The sequence below is a fragment of the Lissotriton helveticus genome, chromosome 12 (genome assembly GCF_964261635.1).
Source record: "Lissotriton helveticus chromosome 12, aLisHel1.1, whole genome shotgun sequence".
Lineage (NCBI taxonomy): Eukaryota > Metazoa > Chordata > Amphibia > Caudata > Salamandridae > Lissotriton > Lissotriton helveticus.
In genome coordinates this window covers 827,982,074-828,007,442 of record NC_136073.1, presented here as the reverse complement: position 1 = coordinate 828,007,442, position 25,369 = coordinate 827,982,074, and the positions used below count along the sequence as shown (strand labels likewise).

Sequence of the window (25,369 nt, the reverse complement as noted above, 5' to 3'; positions counted from 1 at the left end):
TTGATAGTCGAGGGTGGAGCGGCGCCTCGCCGGTGGGGGCCGATGTTCTGACCGACCGCTGCCAGCGGTAACGACACGAACTGATCGTCGTGGACCCTCGTGGGACAGAGTGGTGGCGTGGGATCGGAGGGGGCACTTGACTCCTACCCCCTCCCCAACGTTTGTTGCCCAGGCATAACCGTAGATCGCTCTGTTATAGATGGGCGCCTCCCGGGGCCCGGCGGGACTTTAGCCTTTTGGTGGCTCTCCTTTCTGGACCCTGTCCCACAATTTGTTTGTCCTGGAGATGCATCCTGCGGTGTCCCCACGGTGCGGCCCGCTCACCTGGATCTGTGCAGGGGACCAGCGCCGATCGGCTCAAGATGGCGGCTGGCGCCTTTCTTCGCGGCTCGTGTCCGGGCCGGGCGGCTGTTGCAGAGATGGGACGGGGATGCCCGCATCGCACGACGGAGTTCACGCCCCGAGATGTGTTGGCTGCCTTAATGACTCTGCAGGAGACTGTTGATTGCTCCGCCCGAGTCCTGGGTATGGGACTGGACGCCATCGCTGTTCCGCTACCTATGTCGACCATGGTCCTGCTCCGGGAGTCGGCCGCTGCCCATGCTGCTCCCTCTGTGGGGAAGGATTCGATTCCTCAGAGACTCGTCGGGCCGCTTGGAGCCCGGACTTCTTTGCCCGTGCTGGCCGTCTTGATCGCCTGTATGACTTTGTCCTCGGGGCTCATGTTTGACCGGCGGAGGGGAGTGGAACGCTGTTTTCCTTCGTGGACTGGCCCCGAGGGTTTGCGGCCATGGCCAGACTGTTTGACTTTCTCCTCCTGGATGCTGTTCTTTTGTGTCAGCTTTTGGAAGATCCTGGGACCGGCGCTGTGGTTGCCTCATCTTTACTGTCTGTATTTGGGTGGCTTTGAATTATTATGCTTTTTTATGGCCCAGTTCCGTCCGGGCCCTTCTATCCTGTTTGGACCTTCGAGACTGTGCTTCCCATTGCTTATTAATAGAATTTCAGACAGTGTTCTTATCTGACAGGGTCAGGGCTGAGGTGGCCTGTCCTCTATTTGCTTTATTATTGACGGGCGGTGTCGTGGATATCTGTGATTGCTATTTCTTTGTTTCCATACCCAGACTCTATTGATCTTCTTTGTGGTATTGCCTCCTTTTTGGGATTTTCGTAGTGTTGGGGTGCAGGTCGGGGCCGAGCGGCGCACTGGGGGTCCTCCTCCATTTCTCTTTTTTTTTTTGTTTTCCTTCTTTTTTATCTTTCTATATTTCGGGTTCTATTAGGGCGACAGGCACGCGGCTGGGGGGTAGGCCATGACCTTTTGCGGGTGTGCAGGGTGGGGGGTTGCGGGTGGGGCGTATGTTTGTGTTCATTATTATGGCCCTTTAGTTTTCCTTTTTCTCAGTTGTCGTCGTTGCCAGTGTTTCTTGCGGTGTGTATGGCGCTGAGGGGTGGGTTTGGACCTGTTGTATGCTGGGGCTGTGCCTTTGCTTCTCCTGTTATGTATGTTTTGTCCCCTGGGGCCCCCCTCATCGTATGGACACGGTTTCATCTATCCTGCTTTAAGCACTATTATGGGAATGCGTGTGATTGCGCGACGCTTCTTTTTGTTCTTTATTAGTAAAATGAACCTTTCATATCCTTACTTGAGCTGCTATGCCGCATTCGAATTCTGTATTGTTACTGTATAATCCTGTATCTTGAATTGTTGCCACAATGCTTATCGCTTGCAATGTTTTGAATTTACTAGCGGCCGGCCGAGATGGTTGTAGGCCCATCTCTGTACTCTGATTTGCTACAAATAAAGGTTCGTTAAAAAGAAAGCCATTAAGTCTTGCCTATGCATAGTGTCATGTATTGGAGTGGTATAGATTGGAATCATGTACAGTGGCGTACAGTGGACTGGTGTAGAGTGCATGGGAGTAGATTGTTGCAGAGTATCGTGGCGTGTAGAGTGCTATAGCATAGAATTCAGCAGGATACAATGCAAAGACATAGAATGCAGTGGCGTAGATTAGAGTGTTGCATAGTAGAGTGCTATCAAAGGGGATGATGAACGGAGCCTTAGAGCAAATCAAACACTCACCCCCAGTCAACTGATCTGGGTTTAATCCATCATCATTCTTTAGCTTACTCCACCACCCCAGTTCAGACATGGCCATATACAAACCAGTCTGACCCTGGTGCTCCGTGGGAACAGTCCAGCCGGAGCTGCCAAGACATGTCTTCCCTGGACCGGAAACAAGCATCCTGGGACCCCCTTTGGTATCCCTTTGTTCACCCTAAGTTGGCAGGGTGTGCCCAGACGTGGGTCCCTTGCTCACTTTGCCACTGGATTCAAGCTAGCCTGGCTGATTAGCCAGAAACCAGTCCCAGCATGCTTAATTCCGGTCAGGGAAGACATGGCTTGGCAGTTCGGGCTGGACTGTTCCCATGAGGCACAGGGTCAGACTGATTTGCATATGGCTTTGTCTGGTGGAGTGAGTTAAAAAAAATGATGATGGATTAAACCCAGAACAGTTGACTAGGGGGGAGTGTTTGATTTGCTCAATCGCTCCGTCCATCGTCCCCTTTGGTATCGCATAGTAGAGTGCAGCAGTACAGAGTAGAGTGGCGTAGAGTAGAACATAGTTGTAGTAGAGTACAGTGGCATAGAGTGCAGTAGAGAGGAGTGCTGCAGAGTGCAGTGACGTAAATGGGAGTGATGCAGAGTGCATTGGCATAGAATGCAGTAGTGTAGGGTTGAGTGGCATAGAGTTCAGGGGCCTAGAGTGCAGTGTTGCATAGTAGAGGGTCATAAACTGCAGTGGTGTAGAATGGCGTAGAGTGCAGTGGCATTGAGTAGAGCAGAGTGCAGTGGCGTAGAGTGCAGTAGAGTGATGCAGTTTAGTGGTGTGGCGTAGAGTAGGTTGGTGTAGAGTGCTTTGGCACAGAGTGTTGCAGAGTATAGTGACAGTGTAGTGGCGTGGAGTGCAGAGGCATATAATTAAGGGGCATACAAGCAGCATTATAGAATGTAGTGGCATAAGCGTGGTGCATAGCAGACTGGAGTGATGCAAAGTGGAGAGGTGCAGAATGGCATAGAGTGCAGGGGCGTATAGTTCAATTGGATAGTGGAGAAGAGTGGTGCAGGGGCAGAATGGAGAGATGCAGAGTAGAGTGACAAAGTGCATTGGCATAGAGTGAAGTAGTGCAGAATAGAGTGGCATAGATTTCAGTGGAATTGAGTGCAGTGTGGAATGCAGTGGTTTATACCGATTTAGAATACAGTGGTGTAGAGTGCAGTGGCATGTGGTATAGTGCAGTGGCATAGAGTAGATTATTTCAGAGTAGGGCAGAGTGGTGTAGGGCAGAGTGCAGTGGCATAGAGTACAGTCGTATAGACTTCAGTGGCGTCCAAGTGCAGTGGCATAGATTTGGGTGTTACATAGTAGAGTGGTGTTGAATGGTACAGTGTAGAGCGCCATAGAGCGTAGTGGTGTAGAGTAGTGCAGGGTGTAGAGTGGCATGGTACAGAGAAGATTGGTGTAGAGTTCAGTGGTGTAGGCTGCAGTGTTGCAGAGTAAAGTAGTGTAGAGAGGCACCGAGTGAATGGATATAGAGTAGAGTCGTGTTGATGACAGTGGTATAGAGTGTAGTGGCACTGAGAACAGTGGTGCAGAGTAGAGTGGGTGGGGTAGAGTGATTTGACAGAGTATTGTAGAGTATAGTTACATAGAGCACAGAGGCAACAAATTCAGTGGCATACAATGCAGCATCGTAGAATGCAGTGTCGTAGATTAGAGTGGTGCATAGTAGTGTGCAGTGGTGCAGAGTACCGTTGCTGATGGCAGAGGGTGCAGTGGCATAGTGCAGAGATGCATGGAGTGATGCAGGTTAGAGTGGTGTAGAGTGCATTGGCATAGAGTGCAGTAGTGCAGAGTAGAGCGGCAGAGTGCAGTGTTGCAGAGTAGAGTGCATTTGCATAGTGTGCAGTGTTGCAGAGTAGAGTGCATTTGCATAGAGTGCAGTGACAGAGTTCATTGGCATACACTGCAGTGCCATAGTGTGGGGTGGTCTAGAGTAGAGTGCATTGACAGACAGTAGATTGTTTCAGAGTGAAAGGCATGGAGTGGTGCTGGGTAGAGGGCAGTGGTATAGAGTAAAGTGGTGTTGGGTGCAGAGTAGATCAAATTGATGTACAGTGGATTGACAGAGTGCAGGAGCGTAGAGTTGAGTGTTACATAGTAAAGTGCATTGTCAGAGTACAGTGGCATAGAGTATAGTGTTGCAAAGTGGAGTATAGTGTTGCAGAGTGGCCTATAGTGGAGTTGTGCAGAGTAGACTGGGGCAGTGACTAAGAGTGCATTAGTGTAGAGTGGCATAGAGGGTACACAATGGTGCAGAGTAGAGCAGCATAGATGGAGTGGTGTAGAGTGGCACGGTGTAGAGTGCAGTGGCATGGATTAGTACAGAGTAGAGTATGCATGGTGTGGTAGCACACTGCCATTACAGGCAACACATTTTCAACTGAAAAAGGCCATTATATTTGCCCAGACATACAGTTTTACTAATAAAACTATGCAGTGCACAAACAATGTGTGTAAATGGCATCACCTAGCGTATTGATTTGTCTTAGCAATATTAAAGTATTTGTTTCCAACAAACTTCAGAATTAGCATCAAAAGTGCTTCATTTGTGCGTTCCTAATTCTGAAATACTTCCAAAGTTCATTTAAGTGTTGTGTGCTAGAAAGAAAACACCTTTCCTACCCCCAGTAGCCAACAAGATTGTCACATAAATCCTACCACTTTGAAGTCAGACATTTTGAAACCTAGAATTGTTAATCTTTTCACTGCAGATGTTTGTGTAGGTTACCATAGTCAGATAATTAAATTCAGTCTCATAGAGGGAAACGTGATTGGTGTATTTATTGTTCACAAGGACCAAGCAGGTGTCAAAAAGCATGACTAAGGGTGAAGAGTAGAGTGTGAATACGTCAACATTTAAACTTGCATACTGTACAAGATAGCCTGCCGCAAAATGCATGAGTATGTTTAGCATTTAACTGCTTCCAAAATATATACTTCTGTATTAAGCAATCATTTTTTATGTGTCCATAAACTCAGCTGGTAATCCCCTTACATCTCAAAATTAATACATCTTTGCCATCATGAAGCTTCAAATTACTCCTTCAATTAAAGCCATATTCTGACTTCCTAGCAGCCTTTATATTTGCTGATGAATCCATTGCACACATTTATGTCTTTCAGGAGAGAAAGCAAAATAAATGTTTGTTTGTCTCGCCACAGGCTTCACAGCAGAGACCATCCTCCCTTATATTTCAGCCCAGGTGTCTCAACCTAAAGAATTAACCATTCCTGGACTGTTTTTTAACAAATAGGAGAGGGAACTGTTTTTGTTACAAAACAAAAAAAAGTTTGAGCCTGTTCCCCATATCTCCTGTCCACTTCGACCTCTAGTTATTGCACAATAGCTTTTACATGCTCTTTTGATGGTGAATGTTTAATGATGCCATAGAAAAGGACAGTTCCACTTTGCGCCAATGCTCGAAGCACCTTAGTCACCCCCATTTTGTAAAGGACCATATAGCCAGGTCACTTTTCACAATCCCCAGTCTGTAAATACCAACATCCATGCCAGCTTAAATCCAACATTTAAAGCAATGTATAGAAAAGCGCCCAGTATTCCAGAGTTTATAGCATAATATCCAAGCCAGTATCCACAATTCCTCACACACCATCTCTAGACCAGTATCTAGATTCCCCTGGTATTCTAACCATCATTCTCAGAATAACATCCACAAAATTAAATGATATCATGTACCATCACAAGGCTGCTATTCAGTATACCCTATAATGTGATTGTACATATGAACATGGCAACCCAAAGCCTGTCAGGTACCTGGGAATATAATTATATTGCAAAAAAAGGTCTCGCCCTACTGATTTTACTTTTTTTTAAAAAAAAGTCTGTAATGCATCAATTATTACAGCCGAAAGGCAGACACACATATATGCAACCATACCAATCTTTAACTTCGTATTATAGTTTTAAAAATTAAGAAATCATGTTACAAACAAGAAAAATCAATATTATACATGTTAAAACTATTTGAATAAGGTTATAAAGAAGCAAAATCGAAGGGTGCATTAACAATGCAGAGTTTAGTACAACGAAAGTGTTTTACTATCATATAATTGCAGAAAACTAGGTCGGATTTACTTAAGGAATGATCCATGGATCTCAGAGTATATGCACTACCTTTTTCACTGAGCCACAATCCGGTTCAAGGAAAAACAAAGAGAATTTGGTGATTAAATGGGATATTGCCCACTTAGCTTGGGAACGGCCGAAGATGAAACAATACTGGGCTGGTGTTTGGGACCAAGTGAGATTGAATTTAGGTTTGGGATCTCCCCTAACTGCTCAGGCTGAGTGTTATAATGAAGACTCGTGAACCCAAGTAAGTTAACTCTTCTTTATTGATGTCACCCTGCTCTCCAACTGACAGGATTAAGTCGCATTCCAAAGATGACTGGGGGGAAGATACCAAGTGGATGGGGGGGGGGGGGTGTGGAGCGTACCACTTTATTAAAGTTTGATAAGCATGCACAGGTTACAACACATCTCCCTTTGAACCAACAAAGCATTTGCCAAAACAGCTTAAGTTACAACACATCTCCCTTGGACCGAAGAGAAAGAGGGATGGAATAGAGGGGGAGGAGAAGGGGAAGGCAGGGGTGGGGGGGGGGAACTGGCACTCAATGACAGTAACACACAGTGATGAGGACCCTAATAACACAACCCCCAAGGGGCGGTTGGAGAGGCTAGGAGGGTATAACTCTGGTCAAAAAACAAGTACCTCCTCCTGGAATAGGTAGAAAAAAGTTATTAGAACACATAGTTTGGATCCTGTACCTCTTCGCTTTGTACCATTCTTACTTGACTCCTCTCCCCTTCCTGACACACCCTTGCGAAGTGGCCCCTTCTGTTACACTTCATACACATAGAATTTCGAGCCGTACAATGCATGCTATTAGCTAGATGATTATTGCTTTCGCACCTGAAGCATTTCAACCCTTCTGTGACATTAAAGGGCTTATCACTCTTTACCTCTTTAGATTTGATCTTGTTACCTTCTCCTTCTCTTTTATCTTCCAACACCAACCCTTTGATTTTGTTCACACAACCCATGGATTCTTTAGGTTGTTCCATCTCCTGGATGCATTTTGCGGTGTGCTCAATGGAGTGGGCGATGGCCACCGCTTCCCTCAACGAGGGATTCTTTGCCAGAAGTTTTTCTTTTATCTTGGGATTATGGGTGCACCTCACCATTTGATCCCTAATGAGGGAATCGTTCAACTCCCCAAACTCACACAGCTGTGTGAGACCTCGGAGGGCAGCAATGTAATTAGTTATGGATTCACCCTTTGCCTGCACTCGTGAAAAGAACTTGTGACGCTCAAGCACAACGTTAACCTTGTCCCCAAAATGAGTCTCTAGTTTAATCATTGTAATTTTGAAGACATCAGAATCTAACTCGTCGTCTTCCAATGTTGGGTTTGGGAGAGTGTCATATATTTTCCTCCCTTTCACTCCAAGATTATGAAGCAAAACATGTTGCTTCCGCACCGCTGAGAATTTCCCCCCCCCTATGGCTATTAGATATGAGTCAAACAAGTTGATCCAATCCTTCCAGTGTATATCTGGATCGCCGATGTCATTTAGGAAGGAGGGGGGGGGGGGATTCATAGATGAAGCTGCCATGTGGAAGATTAGCAGCTGGAAGCACCACTGCACTAGAAAGGAGTGAAAAGGAACCTTTGAGGTCCTACAGATGCCTGGATATTTGAAATGTTTACTTACAGAAAACAGGGAACTAAGTTATGCAGAGGGGAAAATCGTAACCCAGGAGCGGTAATTGACTTCCTGTGACAGGTGAAACAACAATACTAAAGGTAGAGGGGGACAGCTGTATGACCTAGACAATGAGCAAAAAAAAAAAATACTGCTTACACCTGAAGCTAGGAAAACTGTAGGTGTACTTAACACAGTACCCTGAAACTGATGGAGAAATTCCCCTATGCCTACGCTGCTTAATGGAAAGTCAAAGAAGTCCACAATTTAATTAAATTGGATTATTAACGCACAGTTGTCACCATTAGAATGTTCACCCCTCCCAAAACCCATGCATGAGCTGATTATGTCTGCTACCTAAGTACTCCTCCTCTACAATCAGGAGGTTGCACTTATAATTCTGATTTGACTGTTGTGCAAATGGACGATCTCACATCTATCACGTATGTACCATGTATACACAGTTAGAACATTGCACGGTGCACTAGAGAACTTACAGTAGTACCTTTTTTTTCCCTTAGTAATATGCTGCGAGGACAAGCAGCAATGCACATTAATGAAATGGTAGGTTAGAGCTAATTAATGCTTGTAAGACCACACACAGTAAGCACAGATGACCTCAGAGCCTGGATATAAACATGGTCGTATTTTCACCTAAGAAATTCTAAATGTGGTGTAGATGAAAGAAACGTTGCTTGAGAAATAACCAACAATATACCCCTGCTATGAACTACATCAATTTAAGTATGTTCCAACTTCCTGACTTGATGCCGATGACCTGCAGTTGGTAAAATGCTCGACGTCAACTCCTGACTTGATCACCACTGGACACGTGAGGGCACTAGATTACAGGTATTGATTCCCTCAAGATATTTCAACAGTATGAAATCTGCACCTTTTCAACCATGCATTTAATGATATGGAATTTCTACGTGAGAATTCCTTCCCCACAATTATTATTATGTCTTTACTTCCTTTCCTTCCGCCCGCAACTTGTAAAAATGGTATGAATATTAATAACACCACAATCCATAAAATGTTCTGCAGGCTGTCACCTACTAACAGGTTTATAGTCTTTACAATGCTGTGCCTGTCAGCGCGAGGAACAGTTCACTTATTAGGTTTTTAAAAAAAAAAAAAATTTTATGCGCAACCTTTTCTTCAACTCCGAACAGCTGTGCCTATCAGCGTAGGAAATGAAAAATGCAAATAGGCTCGAAATTTCTCCTGCCGTTACCCTCCGCCTCAGATTTCAAATGCGCTTCTCTTTCTCAAAGACTGAATGTCATATGTTTCACTTCAAAGTCTTTATTTCCTATTAATCACTTGCATCGCCGTCACTATGCCATGCGCCCTCTTGTGGTTTCCTCGCATCATCGCACCCCGAAGGTCTCTCGGCTTAGCTGGTACTTCATAAATCAGTGTAGCACCGCGCCGACTGTCATTCCGCCATAACAACAGCTGCAAGGTCCGTTGAGGGCACTTATAGATAAACGTGACTGGATTTAATCACGGCTTCTGCTTCAATAAATCTCCCGAAATCACCGGATGACAGACCTTCCTGAATACTTAGGCTACTGGTCCGTCGAACAGAAATCACAAATGGAACTTTTCACCTCATATGTACCAAGCACGAACTTCACAGCATCACTTGAGCACCGGTTGGAGAGAGTACTGAAAGGGGAGGTGACATGCTGGGCCCCCTGCGCCAGGTTCTTCTCCTCGTCGCCAGTGTTATAATGAAGACTCGTGAACCCAAGTAAGTTAACTCTTCTTTATTGATGTCACCCTGCTCTCCAAATGACAGGATTAAGTCGCATTCCAAAGATGACTGGGGGGAAGATACCAAGTGGATGAGGCGGGGGGGGGGGGGGTGTGGAGCGTACCACTTTATTAAAGTTTGATAAGCATGCACAGGTTACAACACTGAGCTATTGCATGATACATCTGTGATGGTTTTACACAACGACAGCGGTAGAAGAAGGGGGGGGGGGGGAAACACAATCGGATCCTATGACTTTTGCAAACACAAAGCATATCAACACAATTCCAGGTTGAAGGACATTTTCCATGTGGCATCATATGAGAGGATTGTGTGCATATATAGTATTAACGCTCAGATGGGCAAGTTTGGTAAAATATTCAGTAGATATTATATGATATGATCATATGTTTGGTGGAACTTCCGACCTCCAGAGGGATCATGATACTTGTGAGTACTGTGGAGGAATGTGAAAGAGTATTTTGACGAGAGGTGGATTCCGGTTGGTATTTTTTGTTGTAAATGGTTTTCCTATTGATTTTGAATTTATATTCAACAGGGATATAGATAATTGCTGTCCTGACTCCAGAGTAACCGATATACCATGCTGCAAATTCATGGCTCTTGTGTGCTAATTTTGTTCATTTTCTGTATCACATTAGAATATCCTTCAGTAAAGAAATAATGATTTTAATAAATCAATAAAAAAAATAAAAAAATAGAAAGGTTAACAGCATCCAGAGTAAGTTGGGTTTCAGAATCCATTATTATGAACTTTGAGGAGAAGCTCCTCTCTGGATTTTCTGAACCCTCCTCACATTTTATATTTAACCGCATGCGCGCTAGCGGTTTTCTAGCTGCGCTTTTGAAAAAGCCGCGTTACATGAGCGTGCGAGCGGCGCAACTCATGACGAGCTCAGCTCGTCATGAGCGCGGAAGGGGTTAAGTACATAATACATCACTCTCTGTATGCCAGGTGGTCAACTTGATACATTTTTATAGTGCGCACTAATTTATTTATTATTTGAGGGAAGTGTTGTGTAGAACCAGATGAATGGTCGTCTTGTAGTCTGAACAAATTTTCCTACATCTTTTCCCCGATATATGTTTTCCAAGGAAACTCGCGAGTGCTAATTTCTGCTGGAAGAAAAAAAAAAGGTGCCATTTTCTCACTGGTAAACATTAGTTTAAATAATTTTATTGAAAGTTAGGTTTCATCAAAAGTCCTTCGAATCAATTACTACTACCAAGTTTCATGTTGGCTTCACCTCACACACAACTTCCCTGCTCCCCTCTAACTAGCAGGCCTCAGTAACATTCCTTTAATGTTGGTGGTTGTCTAGGAAATCATCTTCCCTTGCTGATCTGGTCAGAAGTTCAATTTAATTGTTTGCTATATCTTGCAGCCCTGGGGCTCTCGGGTTCTTCAGACAAGTTATATCGATGCAGTCCTCAGCTAGAAACTGTCGCACGGCCCCCAGAGCTTTTAAAATTCCTCTTCTTTTATTGTCAGTGTATATACCCGCTTCTTACAGTTTGCCCTCATGAATTTGAAACTGGACAGGTGTCAGCAACACAAATTATTGAAAAAGTGGGCAAGTGTCTAAATTTTATCAGGAGAACCTATACAGAGAAAACATTGTGACCAGCAGGTAGAAATGGTAATGGCGGGCGGGGGGGGGGTGGTCCTGTTAGGAACTCTTTCCCTATCCCTAATTAGCATGCAATGACTGGGGTCTTCTACACTTAAGGCTAGGGTGGCAGAAAAGTGAGGTGTCTAACTAAAAACAGACAGGTTGGTTTAAGGGAAGGAGAGAGACCAATTTATAAATTGAAGGGCTTTTGTTCCCTCCAGCAACCCCATTTTCTTAAAAATTACTTTAACAGACAATGTTTTACTACTTAAATCAGATTACTTGATCCTGAAGTTATCATTCAAAACACCATTACCAGTGCTGGTCCATTCTTTCCTTTTAAACATCCACTCCAAAATATTTTGGGTTACGTCTACAGACTGATTTTCATAGCTTTTTTGTAGCTCTTAAACGTTTCTTATATTTGCATGATTTTCCAACACCGGATGAATTTAATAGGTAAAAATAAGAACACGGTTCACACCATCAGTACAAACAAATTGATTTATCACATAAATAAGAGAAAAATCCTACTCAAATCAAAAAGAGAAACCCCACCAACAACCCCAGATAAAAGTCACAAGATAAAAAAAATGGACCTATAGGTTATCTCCGTGGTCCTCCCATCCCCAAATATAAAATCTTTAGTTTAAAACATGGTTTTTGAAGAACACTGAAATACCCTCAGTTACATTCATCCCATGGCTCTTGGCATTTGTAAACTCATGACCCCAAGGTCAGCAGGACACTGCGATCCTCCATGTGTGTTGGGGTCAGGATCACCTAGGTTACAAAACCTGGTATCCAGACGTCCACAGTGCAAGGGTAAATCGATGGCCACTTCCATCATCTGGCAGGCGTCAGGGATGGGACACCTATGTAAGAGACTATCCCATGAAAAGTTTCCAGCCCTGAAGCTTCACAGCTCAGATTGGGGAGGATGCTTACCTTATAGAAACAGACCGCGGGTGAAAATTCCAGAGGATAACACCAAACATCAGTGGGGATTCTCATGGCTGATTTATTCAGGAGTTGGAGGTTCCCTTGGAGTCAACAACCACTCCATGGAACGGACACGATTCCACACAATTAACCTGCACTCCACTGGCCCCAGCCATGAGAATACCAGTTATGGCATAAAAAAAAAAAGAAGCTTTTTGCATACATGACTGGTACGGAAAGGGCAGCAGGGAAGCATCCTTCCATATATGTGCAAAATAAAACTCTTCTGCATGTCCTACCTCTGTTTTTTCATTGAACAACTTTCATTATATAGAAGTCGGATCAGCTGCCATTCTCATCTTCTAGGGTCCTACCCGCAGGTCTCGCCAGGTTTCTTTACCAGAGTCTTCTTTAAGTAACCACGGTCTATCTTGGATCTTTCTTCCAATCTGTCCCTGTAGGTGTGTCTCCTAATGAAGCTCAGCCAGTCTCAAGGGGTCATTTTCTTATCTGTCCCTTCTATGTATGTTGCTCTAATTAAAATCCTTTTGCTCCCCTATGGATTGCCACTCTAAGAAGTCTAGGCGGATATTGTATTCTTAGATACTGCTACTTTTCTGCCAGTTTTGTTGTAGTTTGACTTATGGTCAAGATGAGATTTAGCATTTGAAAAGGTCACCAGATTGCTTTGAAAACCAAGGCAATTTTCAAAGCTAATAAAATGGTTACAGGGAAGCTTGGAAGAAAAGAAATCAATCATATTCACAGTCAGATTAGACATTTCACCTAAACTAACAAAACATTCTTTTTAAAATGGATCACTAACAACTGCACAATACACAAAATAAATAGAGAACACACAGTTTTCTAGGAATCAAATGCCTGTTATTCCATACAGGACAGTTTATTTCCTGTAACCAATCACCTGTCATTCCCTTTGATACTCATCATCATTACACTTTGATATTATTTATATACATTTTGCAGAAGACGTTTATAGGCTTATTTGGCATTAGGTTAGTGAAAGATAAATCACACCTAAAACTTTGGAGAAACAACAACTGAAGACAAAAAAAAATGCTTATAGTCGAATGAAAAAAATATATCAATATAAAAAAGTACATGGATTTAAAACACAACTGGAACTTAAGTGCATACTTTTGTTAAGTGTTACTTCACTAATCAAGTCCTGCTTTGACATGAACGGAAAGATGAGGATTAGCCAAACAGCCTTGAAAATCTCAAGGAGAGGTAGAAATAAGCTGGTCCTTTGCAACTCTGGTTTGAAGAACATACGTAAATATTAGTCAGATGCCGATGGACAGTTGTAATCTTTTCAGACTGGTGTATCCACAGATATCTTTGGTTCAGTTTTTTTCCATATTTAGGCAAATGTTTCAGAGTCGAGGATCCTGTAGTCTTGAAGTGACTGCCTTCCCATCAGTACACAATCAATAAATGCTGCCAGCATCTAAAAAATATAAAATAAAAAAATACTACAAGTAAGAAACCTATACATACCTAAAACCAATAAACATGATAATATTTTGCTGTATGTATAATAGTAGTAAGAGGGTTTCAAAGTACAAATGCACTACAGACAGACCAGGCACTTATTTGAAAGAAGAAAAAAAAAAAAAAAAAAAAAAAAAAAAAGGTGCTTCCTGCTTCCTGCTACATGCATCAGATAGCAGAAGACCCAGACTTAATATTTATTTTTTAACCCCCCAAACCTCTTTTGTCACCATTTCTTTTTTTGCCACTGCCCTTTGTCTGAAAAATGATATCCTCAGTTTTACTTTGCCTACGTTTTCCAAAGTATTTTTTTTTAATTTAACACAATGGCTTATATAAAAGCTAAGGGTTACTGTATTTTAACAGTATACTTTTCTGAAAATTAACCCTTGAACATTTCTGTTTACATTTTAGAGAATAGAGGGCATTTGGTGTTCATCTTTCCATTTCAACCTGAAATCACTGTTTAGCTTTCTGTTGGGTAAGCAGGGTTGCGTTACAGCTCAAATTAGAATTGTTTTACAAAAAAAAGTGTTGTTTTTAAAATAAACAAACAACAAGCATTGGCATAGCCAATATGTCTCGCCTTTTTTACCTTGTAAGTGTGTAGTCATGCAGCACATTATCATGGGTGCGGTGCCACCAGGGTTTGAAGAGCAACACAATTAGTACACACCGGTCGTGCAGTCTGATTTAGGAATACATGTTTGCTGCGTGAAAAGGAAACAATGCACTACAACCATGATGTGCCACTCACTGACACTGCTGCAGACAACACAGATTGTGCAGTGCTGCTTCAAATTAAGCCCACCACTGCACAAATGTGTACTCAAATGTACATAAATGCCCATTCTGAAATTGGCTACAATAGACAGTTAAACAATGTGTGTATGTATGCTCCCCATATCTAAACTGTTTGATATGCACGGCATACTGTGGTGTTGCGGTCTAGCTGCCCAACTACCACATGAAGGGCGCAATACCGGATGGGACGGGGGAGGCCTTTGTAGACGGGGGTAGGAGAATCGTACGCCCGCGCTCTCCCTCCGAGGAATAAAGTAACATAATAAGCACTACCTGTGTCCGTGGCTTATTTGCATGAAGTGTGACCTGACCTTACAAAGTGGCAACGAGGATGGGATGAACCTCGAACGGTGTTCACCATGCTCTGCACCTGCCCATGAACGTTTGCATTGAGCCGCTAGGTACCACCACGGACCTGAGTTACAGCCATTGGAGGGGGAGTGCAACGGTGCGAAACCTGCCAGGGGGCTGCATTTTCCGATTCCCTCCCGAGCTTACTAATAGGCCTCACTGCCAGCTGCATTCCAAGGCCAGCCTCCGCTCCGGTGCATGTGCGCACCCAATTACGAGGCCCTGCAAAACAAGGCACCATGAGGCAGCAGTAAAGAAGTAATGATATGCAGTGCTTCACAGAGCCTGCAACAGGTAGTTAAACTCTCTCCAACACCCTTGAAAACACACACCAGCCAATTCCCTCAGAGGCTGCTTCACGCACCAGCTCATTGCTGCGGACCTGGCAACCCCTAAAGACATTCACTCCATGGCCCTCCATGTCAAGTTGCCCTGATTTGCTGTGTGGGGCATCCTGGAGCACACCAGCACATACCCCTGATACACTAAGTAAGGGACACGCTTGGCCCACTTCCACTTGCATTGTGCGACACTGGTCAGAGTGTGCAAGCCGTCCACTGCTACTCCTATCAAAGGAGGTCCTCAGTCCAACCTCCACTGATCAGCCAAAATGTGTGCACAGACCTTCTCGCTCACCAACCCCCTCCTGTTCCTGGCGAGCCAGCCATGAAATGGACTGATTGGAAGGGCTACTTCCTAAACTATCTGTCTGTCTGCCCTGGAGGATGAAGGGGAAAGAGGCCTTCGAGTGACCGCAGGAAGAAAATTCTGTTACATAATCTAGGACCGGAGGGGTAGCGAGTCTACTAGAGTATGGTAAAAGAGACTAGGGGTCCCAATGACACAGATGTATTGCAGCATGGGTTGGAAGATTTGGACTGTCATTATCAACCAGTTGTGTGTACGGCCATAGACCGTTACAATTTATTTCAAAGGAAGCAAAAGGATAAGGAGACTGTGGAGGACTACGTGGCTGCCACCCTCTTTTGTTGCGCTGAAGAGACTGGCAGTAAATTGCAACATGGCCACCATCATGATGATCTAGTGTGAGATCAGATAATAACGCACACAGTCAACCCAGATGTACAAGAGAAGTTGTGGGTTAGTGGGGATGCCCCCCTGAATGAGATTATTGCTATTGTAAAAAAATGCAGAACTGTCCAAAAGGTGCACTGTAGCAGCAAAGAAGGACAGCTGCAATAAACCCACCATGTGCAGAGTGAGAGACATGAAAGCGCCTAATGACAAACCTTCACCCACTGCTGGTACCAGAAACAGCAGGAAGCTGATGAAAAAAAATACTGGACCCAACAAATTCCCTGGTGACCAAAAAAGGCAGTTGCTACAGATGTGGAAGCCAAATGCATATGGCCAATGACAGGCGGTGTCCTGCTTTTTGAGTCAAATGTTGCTTTTGTGGGGTGATGGGTCATTTTGGGAAAGTCTGCAGACGAAAACCTAGCAATGTTACCGTCAAATGTGTTATGTACGAGTCTGAAACTTAGAGGGCGATGCTGATGACTGTATTTTATGCATTGATGACCAAATCATGGGGATAGATTGCAAGAGGAAGCCCTCTTGTATGCGGACCATAGGGGGTGTCCAAATATCCATGGTAGCAGACTTAGGGTCACCATACACCATTATTCAACAAAATATCTGGGAAAGAGACTTTAGTTGCACCATAGGAACTCCCCTACACCCCACCGATGTACACCCAGTCACCTTCACGGGAGAGAAAATTCCCATGGTAGGCTTCCGTCAACACACATTTGAATTAAAAGGCAGGAACTCCGTAGGTAAACTGTACGTTGCTGAAAAGGGGCCCTCTATCCTCGGGTGGGCCGATCAAGGGGCGTTAGGAATCCAGCTCAACCCTGGCAGAGAGACGCGAGTGCTCATGACAGACAACCCACCAGCATAGTTAGAAGCCAAACTTAAAGAAGAATTCCCCTCAGTCTTCTGCGGTACCATAGGAAAACTATCCAAACTCACGCACAGAATCCTCCTGAAGGACGGCACCGCTCCAGTAGGTCATAAAGTCTGGAACATCCCTTTTCAACTGCAGAGAAGCTGTGCAGATGGAACTGCAGCGCCTGGAAGACATCGGCATAATCAAACCCATCGACATCGCAGAATGGCTGGTGCCCTTGGTGGTGGCACGTAAACCAAGTGGGAAGGTGCGTCTCTGCATAGACCTCCGGGAATTGAACAAAAATATAATCGTAGAAAAATTTCCGTTACCAAAAATCAGTAAAATGTTAGCTCAGACCAAGGGGTTCAAATGGTTCTCCATGATAGTCCTTACGGCGGCGTACCACCAGATATCGCTTTATCCCTCCTACAGAAAATTGACGTCCTTCATCACCCTATTCAGGTGCTACATATTTCGGCAGATGCCATTTGGGCTGGCTTCTGTAGCAGCGGTTTAAAAAAAAAATTCAAATCGATGCACAAACTGTTCAAAGACATCAGTGGAGTCTTGTATTTCCAAGACGACATACTAGTCATGGGGAAAACTAAGGCAGACCACGCCACAAAGCTGACAGCGGTGCTGCGGACACCATCATTCAATGGCCTCACGGCAGAATTGGAGAAATGCAGGTTTGAACTACGCTCAGTAACATACTTGGGGCACGAAATAAGTGACTTTGGGATATCTCCGAAGCAAGCAAATGTAGAAGCTATCCAGTCCGCGCCCACGCCTCTGAACAAGAAAGAGGTCCACTCATTCCTAGGAGTGGCTGAGTTCTAGAGCAAATTCGTCTGCAACTTTGCCAAAAAAAGACGCACCATCTACGTCAAATCTTGCAAGAGAAGAATGCCTTCAGCTGGTCACCAGAGTCTAATGAAAAATTTGAGAAAGTCAAGAAGTATATCAGAGACGCTGTTTCCCTGCACGGATTCGACAGCTCCGCTCCAAGCATCTGGACCACGGATACCAGTGAAAAGGGCTTAGGGGCTGTCCTGTCACAGATGGCCACTGATGGGACGGAAGCCACTGTAGTTTTAAATCCCTCGCCCCCAATGAAGAGAAGTTCAGCGTCATAGAGAAGGAGGCTGGCAGCCGCATGGGCCATGGAGAAATGTTGACCGTATCTCTGGAGCTCCCGGTTTACCCTCAGAATGGACCACAAGCCGTTGGTTAAAGTCCTCACGTCCAGTGGTGTGGTACTGAAAATTCTGGACCAGTGCCATGAAACATTGTCGTATCATGACGAATTTGGTATCAGCAGACTGGAAATGACGAGTATACTATGCACAATCATTTTCGTCGCATTCGGGTGAAGAAAGCACCCTGAAATCAGAGTTTCCATCTTGAACCCTCAGGTTCCATTTTGTGAATAGCAGCCATTTTGTGGATTGCCCTTACAGTAGGCCTTCACTGTGGCAGAACAAGTATTTAAGGACATAACCTTAGCATGGGTTTCTCTGTCTCTGAATGAACTACAGAGAGTAACCCTTTTTCACCTGGAACTGACCTTTCTGTAAAACTAGTTTCCTAGCTGATTGGTGTCTAAGTTTTTCAATTACTGATTAGGATCTTGTTAACCATTAAGTTTCCTTGCGCATGTGTTATCTTAAACAATATCTAAATGGTTTCTTTTTCTTAAAGACTTTCTTTTCTGAAACTTGGGTTTTTGTTATGTGTCGAGACTGCCATCTAGTGTTACTTTTATATAGGTTTTCAGAAGTTAGTTTGTGCGCAAAACAGTCTGACCTGTTGTGAATCACATATACATATTAACCAGGGATTTCTTCGTGCACTGGAGTTAATTTTAGAAGCTGGCCTTTCCTTGCCAAACCAGTTCCTGCCCTTTAGTTGATCAAGATTATAGATCAGAGCATAGGACATCGTAAAGATTTACTACACACAAACGTGCCTATCTTACTTCCATCTGTTCTTGTTCCTGCCTCCACGAGCTATTTATGACATGGGCTGTGACCTTACTGTTTTGGGTTTATCCGGCCTTGTCAGCTAGAGAATGTATGCATTATGTGGACATTGTTTATGGCCTGGACTTATCTTGAAAGTGGGTTTTGCATCTGTGTGCACGTTCTGGGAATGTACTTCAAATGTGTGCCTAGGGCACAATGCATGGTATAAAGGGTCTGTGCTCAGACCATTCAGCAGACTGCCTCATTCAATTGCTAAGGCAGTTGGGTGACGTAGCCTCACAATTAATTGTAATAAAGATGTCTTTTCATATTTCAGATTCTCTGTTGATTTCTTTGCTGCATTTGAATGGATTACTTATTGGTAAGACCCCTGAGAAGGAGTTTGTGGATTTTTGGAACCACAAATGGCGCGACCAACGCGGGCTTCATCAAGAAGTGACTGTCTGGAGGAGTAATCTTGTCAGAGGACATAAATCTACTGGGGAAGGCAAGACAGAAATCTACTACAAGAGGTACTCTGTGCACAGAGGTTCTGGGGGATTTTTTTTGGTCTTTGCGGCCCAGTATATTTTTGATTGTTCTGACTTAAACTCTCCAAAAGATGTCACTCCTGACTGAGGAACCTTTTTGGCGTAAGCGTTTTTTTTTTTTAAGAATAGAGACTGTTAGTGCAGTTAGAACTTGGCAGTTAGAATTTGGACAACTGTTTGGTATAGCTTTGATAGGTTTGTATAGGTTTGTATATGCGAATTGCAATTTGTGTAGGCAGGTAATGAAGGGATTTTTCTCCATCTGCTTTAGTTGAGGTATAAGTGGGTCGCTCCCAGTCCTTTGTTCTTTGGTTCTGTGGTTCTTTGCTTAGATTGTTTGGTCCTTAGTTTATTTGAAGATTGCAATTTTCATTAACCAAGGGTCTTGTAAATTTACGAGTGTATCGATAGAGATAGCGCCCTTGAAGTTGGAGGCTGGATTAGTGAGCTATAAGATGCCTGAACTTAGCGAATTTGGAGATTTGTGTTGGCCAACTTTGTATACGTTTGGATTTGCCGGCTTCCCCTAAAGGGAATATCTAAATAGGTTTAGATATACAAACATATTTCTTCCTTGGTGACTTTGTATCCCCAGGGAATTAAAATATGACATAATGCAAAACAAGGATCCTTTGCTCTGTGCAATTTTACATGCAAAACGAGTTTTGGTGTTCTGCCACCTAAAGCTAGTGTATGGAGTGTATTGAGTGTATTTTTGGTTTCCTGCACATACAGTGGTCTGTTGGGCTGTTTATGCAGTCTTTTTGAACACTATTGAGAAGTGTTTCTTGTAAATATGGTTACAGCTACAATGGTTGGGTTTTGAGTACAGTCTGGGCTGTCCTGTTTTCGTCCTGAGTGTTGATTTGTGGGTTTGATGTATGTTTAAATGTTTATGTGGCTTTTTCTCATTAGTGTAACTTCGGTATGTGAGTGGCGTTTGCGCAATTCATGAATCAGATGCCTGAAAGCGCTGTATTGTGTGTCCTCAATGTTTTAACACTTTCTGTTTATGTCTGCAATGAGCTCAGTGTGTGTGTATCATGTATAATAGATATAAATAAGGCCCCTAAAAGAAAAAACGAAATTGTCTATTTTTGCAAAAATAAATAAACAGCATTTTTTTTTTCCTTAGTTGCACTGTATTAGATGTTCACAGGCAAACCTTTCAGCTGCAGTATATTTGATAGGAATGTTCATTTAGCCAGCACTTTTCCAGTTAAACATGGGTGGAATTTTGCATAACCGTCCTTTTTAGATGTGGCGCAGAAATGTGACGCAGGAATGTGACGCGTTTTAAGTTAGGCATATGCGCTCAGGTTTGTGAGTTAATGCATCCAAAATTATAGGCAAGGGATGCAATGGGCTCTTATATGTAGAACAATCACAAAAAGGAATAATTGGATTTATTTGAAGAGAAAAATTATTAATTATGAAAAATAATTATTAAAAGTGCTACAAAAATCGTTTAATATTTATAAAGCTTAACACTCATACTATGACCTCCTAGCATTAAAATTTGATTTAAGCTATGTTGCATCACTAAAATGACAAGCATTCGTGTGTATAATTTTCCCTTGGCATAGGCACAAGCAAGCTCATTTTTGTAAAATATAAGTTATTATTTTCAAATGCCTGACTCATGGGTTATGTAATAGACATTCTAGTAATGCATATTATGCAAGAAAATTGTAGGATATTCATTTTTTAATGTCCAAACTATGAAAGTCGATTTTGAGTAAAACACTGTTTAAACTGCATTTTGCTTTCATTCAGAGTACTTTTAAAGTGTCTCAGGCTTAAGTAAATGCATACATTTAGGTTTTGATACATATATATTTGCAGGTTGTGCCTTCTTACGAGTCAGTGGGTTAATATGCCAGTACAAAGGCTTGTTTTAAATATCAGGGTTGAAGGTTCTAGCTTCAGCTAGGCCTACGGAGAAGTCTGTTCATTTCAGACTGATGAAGTGTGTACCATAGGATTGCAACAAGCATTTACTCTAGAAAAAAAAAAAACTGGTCTGTGTGTCTTTAGGTTTTGAGAAACATTGACAGTAAATGTAGTTTAATGATCTGGGAATAGAGATAGTTTTAGCGCCTAAAAAAAAAAAATAAAGGAGAATTTATTTTTCAAAATAGAGTGAATTATTGCAGGTTAGGCCTTCTGGCTTTGACAACGTCAGTGTGGCAGAGGCTGAGGGCTGAGGTTATGCAGAGGCTGGCTGAGCCGCGCTGCTGAGATGTAATCTTTTAGTTTTCCTGTCGGGCAATGGAGAAGGCCGTCGTGTTGACATTTATGACCCTTTTAATTAGGACTTTGCCTCTGAGGAATGTAGAATGACCTTGTTGAACGGGTCTCTAAAGGTAGGGTTTCTGGTTTCTCCGTGAGAACATCAATAAAATGAAAGAACTCAATTTCATATGGAAAATCAAAGGGGTTTCTTTTCCAAATGTCGTGTTAAATGCTCTGCAGAACTGATACATTTGTGTCTCCATGCTAAGAAAATTAATGTTTGCCAGCTGCATTTATTTGACAGAAAAAGAAGTGTTGCATTAAGTCTTAGATAGAAAATAAGATGCAGCCCTTTTCCAAAATTCTGAAGGATACAGGCTACAGGCCTGAGTGGAAAATAAGATTTGCTAAAAGGAATTATTTTTCACCATGGAAATTATAGGTGCCAAATTAATATGGAATGTCAGTGTAACAAGAGGGCTTCAGGTTGCAAGGTGACTGACAAGATGGTAACAGTTAAGTAATGGAAACTTATTTTTGTGTTTTCTTAATGTGTACCATGTTTTGTCTCCTGATTAAAAGTTATAATTGATATTCGTTTGTGGGCAAAAATGTCTCCCTTGTGTGTTGTGTATTTTTTTCTGTTGCTTCTGCCTACAGACCATTCATGGATTGTTCTGGGTGATTTAAAGCAGACAAGACACGCGAGTTTGGTTAATTGAAAGGAAATGTGTTTTTTGCGTGATTATCCTGTATGTTAGAAGAGAGACAGTACATTTGACAGTGGACTCCAACTGCGTTGTGTTCGACTGTCAAAAGGAGGGTACAGGCCTACAGGCCCAAATATTGGGTTTTTTGGGCTGCAGGTTTACAGTGCATAAAGTACATGTGCCATGGTGCTGTGTGTCACCGCTTTATTTTTTGTATGTTTTGTTTTATGTTGTTACTATTATAAGTTCCCCAGTGTTGTGAAAGGATCCGTATGACGATACGTATTGTTTCACAACAGTTGGATGGTTTTGGTATAAATGATAAATTTCACAGATATGATTTTTTCATATTGTGAACCAGACAGGCAACACTTTTACCAGTGCATGCCTAAATTTGGCTATAATGATATTGAAGAAAACGAAAAGGTATACAGGTTCAAAGCGTATCACCTGATGTTAGTCACTTACTGCACATTCCCTTAAAGGAATAGGCAGCCCTACATTTTCATGTATCCTTGATTGGACGTAAGGATAAATTATAGATTTGTGACTCTTGTACATGGTGACCTAATTTCTATATTGCATTACCTAATCATGTTCTGCTTCCCAAATAGCATATGGCTTTGTCCCTTGAAGGGAAACCAGGTTTAATTTTTCCCTGAAGAAGGAACTGGAACATTAGTTAGGATTACCGTATATGATGTAGTTGCCAGTACTCTTGGTGCTGCGTCACAGGCCTGAGGCACCCAAGCAAACTCTTGTTCTTCCTATAGATTTTTCTTTTGTTGCTTCTTCCCTGACCGATGTCGCATCATGCTTAGTTATTGGGGATTTTAGTTGTGACCTACTTCCATTTCCATATTTCTTTCACCAGTCAGCCCATTTATTATTATGGGTGTATTGTTTATGTGCACACTTCTACACTGAAGTGATGTATCAGGGATCCCCCATGTTATGTAAAATGTTTTTTTCAGTCTGACTGTTGGGGTAGTGACAGGCTGGTTAACTGACCCAATATTATAGTAAGACACGTTTTCCATCTCAATAGGAGATATCTTAAGTTTACCTTTTGAACATGACACATTTTCAATGCCTATTTTTATTTCTCAGTTCCCTTTTGTTCCTGCTGCTCTAATTTTTGGTGGGATCAGATGTGTTCTAATCATGCAAATACCAGGACTTTCTAGTGTTTGTCCTTTGTCTGCACATTTGATCATTAGCCTTCGTATTGCATAGTGCACTTGATGCACATTTTTAAAGGGACTTTTCTTCATATCCTTGATAATCTGTATTATGTCATTTCTCTATTTTGAGATGTTCTAGATAAGGAATTTAGGAACACCTAGGCTTAATCATTGAGGAAAATATGTATTTGCACCATTAGACAATGCCACCATATGTGAAGACATCCATTTAGATAGAATTTTTGTCTAGTTATTTACCCTTAGATGATGAAGGATATGCTCTCACACGGAAACCTAATTGAAAAACTTAGAGACACTGTTTTGCCTACTGCCTTTATGTTTGAATTGCTTTTTGAAAATGACAGTGCATTCTAGACCAACATTGTCCCATGGCGTGTGGCCACTCCCTTGCAGATTGTAGGCCACCTGCTTGCAGTCCCCTTGTTAAAACCCATGAACTATTTTTGTGCTTGATTTGAAGGAAACTAACAATTGTGTTACATTTCCTATATCACTAGGTTCTGCGGGATCTTCCAGAGTCAAAGGAAGAGTGATACCCTGCAGACCTGTGATCGAGACTAAGCCCACTCAGCATCTGTGACCGCTACAGATGAAGGACAGATTTCTTGGCTCTACAATTTCTGCAACCAGAAAGTCGCGAGGCTGAACAGCGATCATCAGCGTGCCGTCAATGGTACCTCCCAAGCAAGGCGTTTGCTTCTTTGGAAGGCGTTGCAGAGAAAAAGAGGAGCTGGTTCCTTGTTGGTCACAGAATGACAGTTTTGTTTGTGTGTACGTGCTGGAAACCTCTGTCAGTGTACAGTCCCTTGAGCTCTTGGCCCGAGTTTTGGCCACACACAAACCCCTTTTCCTTTTGCTCCAACGGAATGGCAGTGCACTGGAAGGTCTAAGATTGGAAGAAGGCACTACATGTGTGGTATCCATAAAAGAGCAGCCTGAGCATCCTCTGACACTGAGTGAAAGTGTTAGAGCCTGAAAGTGTTGAAGTTTGTTGCTCTTTTACTTGAGTTTGCACGAGATGATCTGTGCTCATGATCCATGAAGAGCACACTGTATGTAGTGTCTGCCACAAAGGAGAGAGATGAGTGCCATGCCTTGAGACATTGAGACTTTGTGAATGAGCTATGAGTGTTTGCCAGGAGGGCACTCCCAACTAAGCAGTACTTTTTTCTCATGAAAAGGCCTGAATGAAGGGGCCCAACACGAAGAAGACACTGGAAGCGGATTTGATGGACAATAGAAGCCTGCCAGGAGAGGCTTTGACGGACTCTGGGTATTTTCTGTGAGCTTGTATAGAATTGGAGTTTGGAAACTGATTTTTTTTTTTTTTTTGCTGCTTTGCTGGCATTGTTTTAAAGTACTATTCTGTTTAGTAAAAGCAGAATAAAGTCCACGCTCTGTGGAAGAGTATCCCTTTTCATCTGAGAGCATTGATAAGGAACACCACTGTTTCACTTGACATAATAAATTACTGAAATGCATAGGAAGCTATATAAAATGTACAAGATAATTTTAGTAATTACTTTTTGCTTATGGTTGTGGAAAATTATGATTCATTTGTAATAGCGGTCACTAATTTTGTCTATATGTTCTTAATGACGTGTTTTCTAGTGTTTTTTAGACATGGCATTATCTTTATGGGTGGGATTGTTTTTACTGCCCAATTCACATCTGTACCCACCTCCAAACCTATGTCTTTTCCTACTTCTACTTCTTTGCATCTTTCCAGATTTTACCTGAACATGGATAGTTAGGAGATCAGAGTTTACTGATAATTCCTTTTGTACAGTTTCTGCAGCAACACCAGTTAGTAGTTGAACATCACTGATTGTTGGGCGTGTGGTCTTATACCACATACTACAGATAGAGGCATTCCCTATTTGGTCCTGCCATATATGGCCTTTGTGCCACTACGTGTGTA

The 25,369-nt window shown here is 42.7% G+C and overlaps 1 protein-coding gene across 1 annotated transcript in view; it reads right to left on the bottom strand.

Moving 5' to 3' along the window:
• Positions 1-13,061: 13,061 nt before the first annotated feature.
• The window catches only part of LOC144797818 (tetraspanin-3-like), a 104,095-nt gene continuing 91,787 nt past the window's right edge, over positions 13,062-25,369 (bottom strand). Inside the window, exon 7 of the mRNA XM_078668616.1 lies at positions 13,062-13,669. Coding sequence (XP_078524742.1) covers positions 13,583-13,669 — 87 coding nt within the window. The 3' untranslated portion in view covers positions 13,062-13,582. The remainder of the gene's footprint in view (positions 13,670-25,369) is intronic.